The sequence below is a fragment of the Falco peregrinus genome, chromosome 4 (assembly GCF_023634155.1).
Source record: "Falco peregrinus isolate bFalPer1 chromosome 4, bFalPer1.pri, whole genome shotgun sequence".
Classification (NCBI taxonomy): Eukaryota; Metazoa; Chordata; class Aves; order Falconiformes; family Falconidae; genus Falco; species Falco peregrinus.
This window is the reverse complement of record NC_073724.1, coordinates 47710675-47723821: the sequence shown is the minus strand read 5'-3', so window position 1 is coordinate 47723821 and position 13147 is coordinate 47710675. Positions and strand designations below refer to the sequence as shown.

The following is a 13147-nucleotide window of genomic DNA, read 5'->3' as shown; positions in this document are numbered from 1 at the left end:
GATATAATAGATGGCTTGTAATTTTGCATGATTAATTGACAAAAAGGTTGTTAATTATGAGTGTTCTTTAGACATATTAAATCTAAACCTTTTGTTCATTTTTACAGAACGGAAAGGCCCAAGTCCAAAGAGTGGTGAAGAAGCTGAGGGTAAATGCATAAATTTGTGTGTGATGTTGTCTGGTGTCTACGTGTCTGAAGCTTGTTTTCTGGGTTTTTCTGTATTGCTAATATTCTGCTAAAATGGTCACTGCTGGTAGTCGGTTTCAATTTAAAAACTTTTGTGGAATCTAGAATTCTTACATTCAGGCTCTGCTTTCATAATTTTAAAATCTATGTTGCAAGTGACTCACAAGTGTTAAGGACTCAGAGATGCTGGTGCCGTGATTGCATGCCTACAAGTTAGATTTGGGTGTGAAAGTGGAATTAGTGGAACTTAAGACAGGCATGCTTAAGTTACTCAACTGTATGCATTGCTAGGAAATCAATGATTATAGAGTAGAATTAGAGGATGTGCTTTTCATTATTCACAAAGACAGGAGGAGTTGATTTACTACAGTTTCATGTCATAATTTCAGGGTTGTTTTTTTGAAGTGTTTACAGGGTTTACTTCGAGACGATCCAACTTCGACATTGCTTTCAATTCTGAGAAATGTATGCAAACCTTTATTTTTCCTCCTAACTTTTTTAACTTTCTCCCCCAGGTTCTCAGGGAGCAATAGCTGGAATTGTGAGTGCTGTGCTTGCTACTGTGATTGGAGCAGTGTCTAGTTTCATTGCTTACCAGAAGAAGAAACTCTGTTTCAAACAAAGCGGTAAGAATTCTACATTAGTTTTGGTTTCTACTGTCTAGAGAGATGGTTTTTTGTATTTATATGGGGTCTAGAAATTGATCTTAGGCATAAGGTGGTTTTAATAGCACAGTGAATTTATCTTCACAGGGAGTAACCTCTCTTACTAGGAGAGGATTGTCTTAAGAGTGGGTGTCTGAAGAATGCCTCATCCAAAATTTAGACTTTCAGAAGCAGACAAGAATTAAGGCTTTGCATTTCTTAAAATAAAAGCACTTCCCGCTAAAGAGTAAGTAGAAGAGAATGCAGGAGAACATTTCTTTAAGGAAAATTGAGTGCAGGTTGGGGATTAGAGACTATTTTCATGCTGAAAAATACTTTGTCATTTCTAATTTTGCAAATCATACCTTTGTGTCTTCACAAGATGCTTGCCTACATATGATTTTTCTGACAACTACCCAGATGTTCACCTCGAAATGAATCTTTCTTCTGCAGTTGTCTGTTGCTTGCTATCTGCTTTCTTTCCACCTATGTAAGGTAGAACTTGGATGAGAGAACTTTGGTAGAAGCTTTGTTGTTGTCCTTTCCAGTCTTTGGTTGGTGAAGAGCACTCATCCAGCCAGGCACTGCTATTTTGTAATTTGGGTAGTTTGGAAACTGAGTAACATCTAGCATCATGTTAAAATTAACATGCAGGCAACACAGGGGCAACTCAACTGCTATCAGTAGCCCAGTTTGTTCAGCACTGTTTCTTCTCTCAGATTACCTCTATTAATTAACAGCTTCAAAGAGCAGAGAATTTGAATACTAAACATCTGTTTGCTTCCCAGCAGATGAAGAGAATGTGAATATGGAAAGCCATCGAGGAGCACAATCTGAGCCACCTGGTAAGAGAAGAATCTAGATGAAAGATCAACTTTTTGGTGGGGATCCTATTAAATGCTCTTTATTGACATCTAACATAGTGGAGAAAATTACTTGCACTGTTTTGATTTGTTTCCAAAAAATTGTTTGTAACTAACGTGACAACTCACTTAAAACTGAATAAAGATTACAGTTCTGATAATACAGCCACTCTTCTGTAGCTTTTTATTCTTTGAACAGATTGGTTTATTGCCTTGAGGAGTCCTTGAAATACAGGAGCTTAGAGAAAGTAAAGGGATGAAGCCTGCTCCCTTAGTGTGATGCATAATGCAATTAGCTGACAGATGTTTCATTAGTGTATGTTGTGTCTGATTGGAATCTGATACTGTTTTTTGATTGATTGTAAACCCATATAGAATTGCACAGATGTTTATTAAAATGTTAATAGTGTTTGGGCAGAGATGAAACTACACTGGAGATAAGGAGGACTGAACTTACTAGCATGTTCTTAGAACTAAAATATTCTCTGTTGTGACCAGAATGTATGAAAGGATTATCAGATAATAAATCTTTCTACAGTGGTGATAGCTGTGGAAGGATCTCTTTTAAAACAATAAAACCTGAACCTCACCCTTCCAGGTATGGTTATCTAGGATACTTGGCTGATGGATTAACCCCAGGAAAGCCATAGGTAGATCTGGAGGAAACAGCATAGGTGAAAACTTGGCCTTCTGGACTGGTCAACAAAGGAAAAAGCAATACAACCTAATGCTGAAGTTTAATGAGTGTCTTTGAAATGCTGAATGTTAAAATCTCAAAGCCGTATAAATTTACAATGTATTCTGCTGCGAGCTTAATCTAAAACCTGAAGAACTAGTTCTGTTTTTTTGTAATTAGAAACAAAAATTTATACCTTACTTCTCTCAGGTATTTCATTAGTTTGCTAAAAGCTTCCATCTGTCTCATGATCCTCTTCATAATTATTTTCCCTTTAAGCAGTCAAATATATAAAACTCTCAAGGAAAAAACATTTTTTTTTTGACTGGCTGTTGAAGTCAGGACTGCAGATAGTCAGGTATCTTCAATTCAGTTATGCATTAGTGAAGCAAGCAGTATTGTTCAAAGACCTCTACCAAGGGCAGTTAACGTAAGAGCTGTAGTCAGGATATGCTCAGATTTTGGCCAAAACTCACCAGAACTCAGATGTGAAATGCGTCAGATGATGCATACTTTGTTTTATCCAACAAAGTCAAACTTGGGTTGTTATCATAAATTATTACTCCTGCCTATGTATTGATGTCATGTTACATCCCAAATCTCATACCTCTCTTATATTTTTGTCAGCAAGCATGAGCATGTTTTGAGCCAAGAAGCTGGGCAACCATGGTCAGCGTGGTGCTACTCCTTACCTAAGTTCTGGGAGTCAGCAGACACTGGCTCTGCTTTTTGTAATACACTGTTGTACCAACATGGCTCCTAGTTAGAAGCAGGCTTGCATTAAGCCAGGTCAGATGGCATGGCAGCACAGGTTAGCGTTTTGAAAATTTTATGTAGACTTATCTTTGACTTCCTGAAAATGTAGATAACCTAGGCTAGCACTTTCTTTCAATAACCCAGTTTTTCTATTATTTATGCAGACTGTACTCCATTTCATTTTTGCATCTGCCAAACTGCAAGTCTGAAACTGCTTGTTGGGTTGTACTGCAGGTGTAAATAGCTACAAGGAGCTAGTAGGACGTGGTTATTTGAGTGAGAAATCTGAGATGTAATATCCCTTGGTATGCAAGGTACTGGCTTCGTAGAATCAACCCTCTGCTTACCTGAATTTATCCCACAGTTTCAAATACCTACTGAAAAAGTCTGTTGTCCGCATATACTGTTACATGGCAATACATAACTTACAATGGATACTAACTTAGTGTACTAATCTTGAATTGTTTTTCACTTTTTAGTGCAGCGCACACTTCTGGAGAACTAAAAGAAAACATGGTGAAGAACAGATCACTGAAACTGGATACAGAGTCTGCGTTCTGCCTGAAAGAAAAAAAAAAAAGGAAACAAAAAAGCATAATGTAAACAACAGAGTCTAAAGTTGCATGAGGAAACACTTCTTGTTTGCTAAACACCTCTGGGAGTGTGACTTAGACCTAAGTACTTCTGTATGGTTAGCCCTGTGAAGCATTGTTGCACACCAATATATGGCCTTAATGACAGGAGTGTAGAAGTATGTTGTGCCTTTACATTCTTTCCTTTACTCCTGTGACAAATGGGTGTGTCTCAAGCGCATTCAGTATGTTCAACTTTTTCTTACCTCTCCAAAACCAATAAGCAATTAATATTTTGTTATGCCTTTGCTTTCAGGCAGTGCAAACATTTTTTTTAATATCCTGTATGCAGTGAGCGTACCAACCAAACAACTTGGTGTGTGTTGTGGGCACCTGAAAGCAAATGGCTCACTGGTATGGGTAATGGATCTGGGTGTGGGTGCTGCTGATACAATCTGTGTAGCTGCCTGGGTCAGCCACCAGGGAAGGGATACTTGTTCTTGAGCATCCAAGAGACAAAAATTCAGTCTTGTTTTTGCATTTTTTTTCATTGCATCTGTCTGGTACAGATTCAGAACACCCAAACTAATGTACACAGAACCTTCAACCTTTCTGGTGCTTCCTGCTTAGCAAGTACGGAGCTGGTCAGATGTGGAAAAGCCTGATTTGCAAATCAGAACCATAATTGGATTTTGTACATCTGGTGAGATTGATGTTTGGCAGCTGCCTAAACAATAGATGAAGTATTGGGGTGTGGAAATTAACATCTTCAGGCTTCCATAACCAAAAATTTAACAGAAAACTGTTGAATTCAGAAGGCTTGCCATACACACTTAAAAGACAGAACCAGTACTACAATTCTAAAGTACAGAATAGCAAGACTGACTGGAACAACCCAGCCTCACTCCACAAGCATTCATTGAACATTATAAATAGCATATGTATGAAGAATGCTTTTGGGCTTGTGAAGAATTTCCATCGGGATAAGGACCTATGATTGCATCCTCAGCTGAAAGCACTTGTGAGCTTTGCTCTTGAAAGCCACAGGAGGGTTTCAAGTATCTGTGGAAACATGGAAAATTGCAACTCCTAACAGTTAAGGGACTAAGTCTGGAATAATAACTAGTTCTGTCTAGAAGGAATAGTCTGACCAGTTCTGTTGACTTTCATTCTAATTGTTTCCAATTTTCATGCCATTTTACAGTATGTGTCTTACTAATGTGCTTCAGCCACCTGGTTCTACAGAAATATGATATTTCATGGAACATCTTAGAAATCATTATAAATTTGGATATTAAACATGTAAATATATCTGTACATTCAAATATGAATGTATGCCAAGGATAATTCATTTAAGAATTTCTTGTATATGTTTCTTAGCTTGCAACAAAGCTTTACACAGATTTTAGTATTTTGTATTGGAATTAATTTGTAGACCTCGTTTTGCCCTACTACTTTTAGTATAAAAGTGCTAAAACCTTTAAGTGTGTTTAAGGGTGGAAAAGTGATTTTTTTATATAAACATTTGATCTGTGTAAATACAAAATGAAATGTACTGCTTATCTGTGTGAATAAACAGGTATAATAAATGCCAAGTGTAGAGAAAACAGAAATAAGCCAGTGTTTGTTAGGGATAGAATGGCGGGGGAAGTTCAAACTAGTTTTTAGCTAACCAGACTCTTGAATCCTTCTTCAGCTTTTGCAAGCCTAAGATTTACTTACTAAAACCTCTATGAACATTGTGATTTTTTTTCTAAAAATAAACTTAAAAAAAAAGAAAAAGAAATGTTTAAGTATTTTCCTTTGTAGTAGCTCTAGATATACAAAAATTTTGGTGCTCTACTGGAGGAGCAGTCTTCAAAGACAGTTTGTCTTCTTGCGCCATCAGCACTTCAGGTTTATTCCTTCTAAAATGATCAAAACATCGGTAAGAAAGTTGGCCAGTAGCAACAAAGCTGTGAGCTGCTTTCACAGGGCACTTGCCAGTGTGAAGTGCAGAGAAGACATCTATCTGTGTGAAGTACAGGCATGGCTTTTGAAGAACACCTAGATTTGGTAACACAAAATCTGCTGATTTGCACAGCGATAGAAGACTTATTATGGGCAACTTCATGGTGTTTGTGTTGAGTGTTCCTCATCCAGCTATCCTAATGTGCTTTACACGCTTTTGCAGGGCCATGTGTCTTTGTCTCATCTGATATGAGAGGACCATAGCTAAATGAGATGACAATGCAGGGGCTGCCAAGTGACTAAATAGTAACAGATTTGCTGATCTTTTTTTTTTTTTTTTTTTCCAGTCTAAACAGGCATAGATTGCTGCATGAAATTTGGGCACAGCTGTACTCCACAGAGCAGGCAAACCTGAGATGATGTTTGGAGGGAATGGGTGTTGTAATGGTAATTTCAACAGCTCTCATCTCCACTGGCTTTGTCTATGGCGTTGTAGGCTGGAGTTGTGAGAGAAGAAAGACAGACTGGCCTGCTATCACCTAGCAGGAAAAGGTTAAAGAGAAGGCTTGACATTTCAGGCTGGTCTCTTGTAAGAAGCTGCCAATTTATGGATTTCTGTTACTTATGTGTGGATAGAATGTTGCAGTTCGCTTGTTTTAGATATCAGGGTATTAATTGCTATGTTGCTATTTGCCCCACTACCCACTGAGACTTTGATCTTGTTCCTAGTTAAAATGCTCCTGCATTGTGTAACTAAACATCCTCATTCAGTATTTCTTACGTTCATTGGGTCAAGGAACATTATCCCTTCACAATTACTCATCACCCTGCTGAAGCGTTTTCATGATCATCTCCCTCAGGTCAGCTGCTGCCCACCATGGCCATGTGGGCTGCCAGTGATTTTCAGATTCCAGTCTGGGAATTGACATTCTACTTTCCACACAGGTATTGATCAGACTGTGCAGTGGGATGAAAAAATACTGTCCTTTCCAGGCCCAAACTACAAGTTTATTCCTGGTGAGGTACCTTCACCATTAATCTATGTTTAAATGGATGGCAACAGAGTTTTGTCCTGTTCCTGTGGTGCACCCTCTTCAGTTCTGCTGTTTTTCCAGTCTACCTCCTTTGAGGAGGAGAAGTGACTTTCAGTAACGGGAGGAAAAAAAGCAAAGCAGGATCTTCTGGTCGGTTATCATGTCACTTTAGCTTCTTCTACAAGGGAGCTGAGGTGGCAGTTTAGCTTTTTAGAACTTTCAGTTTTAGGTGAGAAGGACGGCGTGAAAAATGTTTTGATGGTTTTCAAACCTGACGTCCATTTCAAATATCCAGGCTTATCCAAATGAATTCATCGGGCTGTGGAAATGAAAGCAGGCAATTCTTAAGCATAAAATTTGGCAGGTTTTTACTGTAGCGCCTATTCATGCTCATTCCAATATCTGTGCCAAATTTTGAATGCTAAGGAAAACTTTTTAGTGCACTCAGCTTTCAGTGTACCTTGGGCTGAATTACACTCCCAATGGTGCATTTCGGTGTTTTTCTGGCTAATTATTTTAGGCCACTATCTAAACTGTACTATTCTCTGTGTGTTTTTCACTTGACAAGATTATGAAACAAACCTTAACCTTTTCATAAACTGAAAAGATTATTTCTTTTTGCTGTTTTCTGTTACACAGATATAAAAGACACATTTGAAAGAAAGTGAAGAGATTATTTGGAATAGGATAAGGACTTGCATGAAGCAAAAATACAGTTTTTTAAAACTCCTGCATTTGGAGTACTTTAGGAACCACCGGAATAAAATACATGCATGTTCCTCCATCTGCTTATGAAAAACCACTGAAGTTTTAGCTAGCGTGTAAGAATTGTATTCTTCTATTCCAAGAAATTTTATCACTGATTCACTTGTGTCTTTGGCTTATATTTAAATGAATGTCTAATATTAGTAGATGTTTTAATATTTTAATTAAAATACTTCCATTTTTATGACAAAAGATAAATACTGTAGGGTATTAATGGCTTTCCCCAGTAGATCTAGTGTATAATTTGGTTCTTTCATCTTGGATAGACTCATACAGTAGGTCATCCCTGCCAAAGACAGCAATGTCTAACCTTTGCCCACAGGAAGGATGGGGCTGCCACCGTGGTGAGTTGTGACTGTCCTCTTTTAGCTTGTCTCATCTAAAAGAGGCCTGATGGGCTAAAAGTGTATGGTGTAGAGAACAGACAGACACACTGGCTCTGTTTCTCCACCCATTTGCTATTTCTTAAATAGATTTTTTTTCTTGAAAGAACAAGTCAAAAAAAATAGGCAATTCATCCACATTGTCAGGTGCCTATTAGGCAGAACTTCGTTTTCCCTTTAAATAGAAAAAAATGGCTCAATGATTTCTCAAAGTGATAAAACTGCAATTTATGGTCAGACATAAGGCCTCACATTTGTTTTTAATATATAATGTTGTTTACCTAATATGTTGGGCAAGCAGTTGCATGTCTTTGACAGAGACAGCTGAGATTAAGAAGTTCCTGCAATGCCAAGAACAGAAGTGGGATAAATATTCGAGACATCCCTGCTTCAGGGCTAGGTCCACTCCTTCCTGTGCCTTCTTCATAGTTTTTATTTAGCTACAGAGAGCAGTAGCTGGCTTCTGAAGAACTAAACAAGGGGCGCATCAGCTCCAAACTTAATCTGAGAATGTTCAATATCCCAACTGACCTAGTATCAGCAGACAGGTGAGATAATGCATTTTGTGAAGACTCCATTTACAGCTGTTTTGAAGTAAAGCTACTGAACATTTGTTCAGACTTGCCTAGGACCAGTACATAGCCTTGTTAACATTCCTGTTCCCTTCAGGCAAATTCATCACTGATATGAAGATTAGCACGTGTGTGCCTGCTTCTGTTATGCTGGAAAAAAATAAACAGTGGACTTACAGAATTGCTTGTATTGTAGTGTAATTTTTTTTTCTAAGTGGCTGACAAAGTCATCTCTTAAACCTAAATGTCCTTAACTCTTCTGAGACTGAGCAATTGTCCCTGACAAGGAGAGTGATGATACATGAATTAAGCTTTAGAACTCCTATTACTACCTTAAAAACAGTTAAGCTATGTGGTACCATAAGCCAGGCCTTTATAAACCATGTTCACATTGGCATGGGGTGTGTGTAGCTAATCTACTTGAACATCAGGTATCTTGAAGATCCAATATCACCAGGTTCTATCAGTCCAGTTTATGTTGCGTCAGGTTTTTGTAGTTGGCATAACAGCACGTATTCAGTGCACACGCTGTATTGTATGTTCTAGGTAACTCGACAGAAATGCAATTGGGGCCAGCCTGTGCCCCACATCCAACTGATTCACCCAGCGACACCAGGACCCTACAGACTGGCCATTCATGGTAGCAGAGTCTTGAGCATATTTGCTGCCCTAGTCAAACCAGCGCTGACAACCCCCCTGCAGCTTACCCCCCAGCAAAAGGGAGGGCGCACGCCACTCTCCTTGCTAGTGCCGGGTGCCAGTGTGATGGTGGCGGTCCAGTTCAAAAGACAAGTGTGCTGGCACACAGGTTTGCTGGAGAGAGTCTATGACAAAACTGGATTTAAATCACATCAGTGATTTTAGAGTAAGTTCATGGATGGATGCACACATGATTTTTGTTCATTTTCCAAAGCTTTGTGTTCTCATGCATGTCACTATCTGAGATCTCTCTCCATGTAGGATATGCATGGATATTTATATTTTAAAATATATCTAGATCAATGAAAAAAATCATGACAACGTTTACCTTGTGATGATAAGCATCCGCCGGGGAGCTGAGCATGCTTCAGTTCAGTAGTCCAATATCACATTTTGAGTTTACAATTATTTATTTTTTTTTGTCATCTCTCTGTAGACAATTCCCAAGTCTCTGATTCTTGGCCTCTGCTTCCCTAACGCAGCAGTTCCAGTTAGCGGTTAGGACTCTGACGGGGTTGCCTTTACAGCAGTTATTGCTCAGCCAAAAACTGAGCAGGGCAACAGCACTCTGAGGACAGAGTCTACCTGAGAGATTTTTTTTTCAAGTATGCATCAGAGAAGGCTGGTCTCCTCACAGGCTACTTGAGCTCCCATAGCACCACACCCTGCTTTGAAGGCGAGGATGTCAAACAGGTTGGCTTTCCCTCCGGGAAGGAGGTGGATTCAGAGCCTGCTGGCTCCCTCCTCATTGGGTGCTCCCACTGGCTCCCCAGCTCTCCACACTCCCTGCCTGGGCAATAAATAGATTTCTTAGAGGGTGGGTGGCACCTATGGTGCTGCTCACAGCTTGGCTGTAGTGGAGTTGTTTGCTTTTGTTACTTGTCTTGTAACAAAGAAGAGGTTTCTAGAGACTTTTCTCTCTTCCACGGTGCTTGTGTGTGATGGTGAGAGAACTCTTTGGACAGAGCTGCTGATTCCAAGCGTCTCCCTCAAACCTTGGCGCTGCAGTTGAAACATCTACCATCGTCAATTGTTAAGAAACAACCACAGCAATCAAGGCACTGCACGGAAGATCATGGGGAAATTCAGAAGCATCCTACTTTTGTGCTTCGGCTTTCTTCTAGTCCATGTAAGAGGTAAGTGACCTTTGCCTTGGCTTATTTCTAGGGCTTGTTTATTTAGAAATGCTTGCTGGCATTATTTTTGTTGCTACTGTTTCATGAGAAGCATTCAAGAGTGTTTAGAGAAATACTTTTGCAGTTTCTAAAGAGATATATATCTTTTGGATGATCTCTTATGATAGACATGATAGTTAGAGTTTGTTTGTTGTAATTTCTAATTTTGTCTTTAGTGTTGCTCCCCTAAAATTATTCACAAGCTTGGACTGAAGTATAAACTTTTTAAATGGAAGCTGTTAAATGAAAGCTTCCATGGGAACTTAAAGTTTCCAAAGGGATCCTTAGCCAAATACTAACTTCATGGTTTTAGAGCTTTTTTTGGTTATTAATATTCTGAAACTTATTAGTTATATTGTAAAAACAAATTCTGATTCAGTTTAAATATGCTTATACTTTCATATTGGTGCTCATGGTTTAATAATTATAAATTAATTATTTATTAACCTTATCCAAAATATTCCTGAATATATAAAGTCCACACACAAGCATACTTTATTTTTTCACACAGGATTAATGAAGAATTGAATACAATTTGAGAATATTTTTTGACAAATGAATAGCGGTTGGGAAAACTTAGTCCTTTCACATTGACTTATTTTTCTGTATTCAAATACAATTTTCCCTCAGCAAAACATTCTGTAAAACTTTTTTTGATGTCAAACCAAATAGGATCATCTTTGTGTGCATCTGCCATGTAGTGTAATAGTAATCTTTTCTTTTTTGTATATTAGCATTACTTCAAAAACTTGTAGCGCAGTGTTTGACTGCAGGAAGAAATCAATCATTAACCACTAGTTCCAAAATAGCTGCTGCTGCTCATTCTCCCACCACCTTTGATTTAAATGTAGTCCCTAGGAGATCTTGCAGTGATGGGCAGTGAACAAAACAGGCCTTAAACTAGTGCCACGGTTCTGTTTTAACAAATGAGGAATTATTTAGAGGTCTTCAGCACGTAACGTGGCACAGAAACAGCAGAGCGGTAAGGCTGTGCTGGCCTGCCCTGTAGTTATGTTGTGAACAGTGATGATTCACATTGTCTCTCATCACTGGCATGCAGACTTTCTTGTTCTGGAAGACTCTCTGATGTTGAATATTTCTGTTCAAACAATCTGAGCATGGGCAGGCCAATTTCCATATACTCTATCACTTTAATTACAAGAATAGTCAGCCCAACCATTCTTGCTTTATACATGTGGTAATTCAGAGCCAGTCCAAGGCCCTGCTTTGGGGAAGGAGTCATTGCTGAAAGCTGCTGTGGGCTTTGGGCACAGTCTTACAGCTGTGGCAACTATTCAATCCATTTTCAAAAGCAAAATGAATTATTTTAAGTCTACGGCAACAGCCACTGAATTTTATCATCAAAGTATTTACCTTATTTCAGGGGACATTTACAGAACCACTTCTGAGCCCTAACCAAGGCACGATATGAGAAAAGCTTGACCATGCTGGTGAAAGGGTGGTCTAAGTCATTAAGATAGGAATGTCTATGGCATAATTAACATTTTTATACGCGTTCTTAATTCTTATCTAAACTGTAACCATTTGTGATAACTTCCAGAAACGACTGTGCCACCACAGCCAGGCCAGATCACATCACTTCTCTTACCATCTACCATTTCATTTGTGTCTGGCTGTCTTCGTTTAGTTGGCTGGACTGCCTTGATGGGTACATCTCAACAGAGACATGGTATAACCAAGGACCACATTGCATGAGGAAAGCGGGACCTGATACAGTTCAGAAACTTACACGCTCACTGCAGTCTTCCATACTTCTATCTATACTCTTTGGCTTTTGTTATTTCCAAGCTTAGGCAGGTTAAATGAGGTCTCCCATATAAGTTGAGCTGCAACAACTAATTGTCTGAGTGGCTTTTACACCAACTCAAATGAAAGAAACTTCACAGGAACATCTTCCACTGAAGTTCACGCTAACAGCCACGTCAGTTACTGCAGCTCAGCTGACCTGTGGTAATTCAGCCTTGGCTGTGTCTACATTGCCCGCTCAGGGTGTGGTAAGACACGATGTAGGTCCTAGTCCCCCAGTAACTGAGATCATGCACCTGTCTGAGACATATTGTAGGTCTCATTTGGGCCGTATAGCTGTGGGTGTCCTGGCAGCGGGGAAGCAGTGCAACCTGAGGGCTCTTCTCCTATAAGGAGCTGGAAAGCAGCTGAGACTCTCACTCTGCCCTGACAGCTCAGAAATGCTCATCAGCTTCTCAATATAGATCTAGTCTATATATCCATGGTCTTTAGGGTCAACTGATAAATCACGTTTAGTAGTAACAAAGACCATGCAAAGGTTGATCATGTTTAAGATGCATTAAGCTTACTCCATCAGGTATTGTGTGCTACGCAGGTCAAGGGAACAGCATTTATCGCTAGCCAGTAAACCATGTACCATTGCCCAGCTAAGGCTTACAAAAATGTTGACTCAAAATTAATTGTATTCTCAGTTAATTAGCTAGGCACTTCATGGGGAGAAAATTACAGACCTTTTGGATTTGAGACTCTGTGTTACTAAGTTTTATGAATAATGTAGTTACTGGAGTTAAAAGACATAATGGGAGAGATGAAAAACACAGTCCTGTTTTTCTTACACTGTTATGTCAAGCTCCAGTCCCCACTGTCACTCTGTGAGGTCCCTGTGTACGTGCCGAAGCACCCACAGTATCAGCAGGGATATATCAGAACATGAATTCTCTTGTTGCTGGGTGCCCAAACTATTTCATTCCCAATACCAGAGCTGCTATCACCTATAGTCATGTCAGTGCAAAAAAATGATTGCAGTTTGATAAATACATAGCTGAACTGGTTGAAATGCTAACAACAGCAGAACTGTTGCAATGTCAGAGCTTGGGAAGAGC

The 13147-nt window shown here is 39.2% G+C and overlaps 1 protein-coding gene across 2 annotated transcripts in view; it reads left to right on the top strand.

Moving 5' to 3' along the window:
• The window catches only part of CD99 (CD99 molecule (Xg blood group)), a 28127-nt gene extending 22642 nt beyond the window's left edge, over positions 1-5485 (top strand). The window contains exons 8-11 of one of the 2 annotated variants that reach the window (XM_055802578.1): positions 108-149; positions 704-814; positions 1624-1677; positions 3607-5485. In XM_055802578.1, coding sequence (XP_055658553.1) covers positions 108-149; positions 704-814; positions 1624-1677; positions 3607-3632 — 233 coding nt within the window. In that variant the 3' untranslated portion in view covers positions 3633-5485. Of the gene's footprint in view, positions 1-107; positions 150-703; positions 815-1620; positions 1678-3606 lie in introns of both variants that reach the window. The other variant, XM_055802577.1, reaches the window with a different exon arrangement.
• Positions 5486-13147: the final 7662 nt, after the last annotated feature.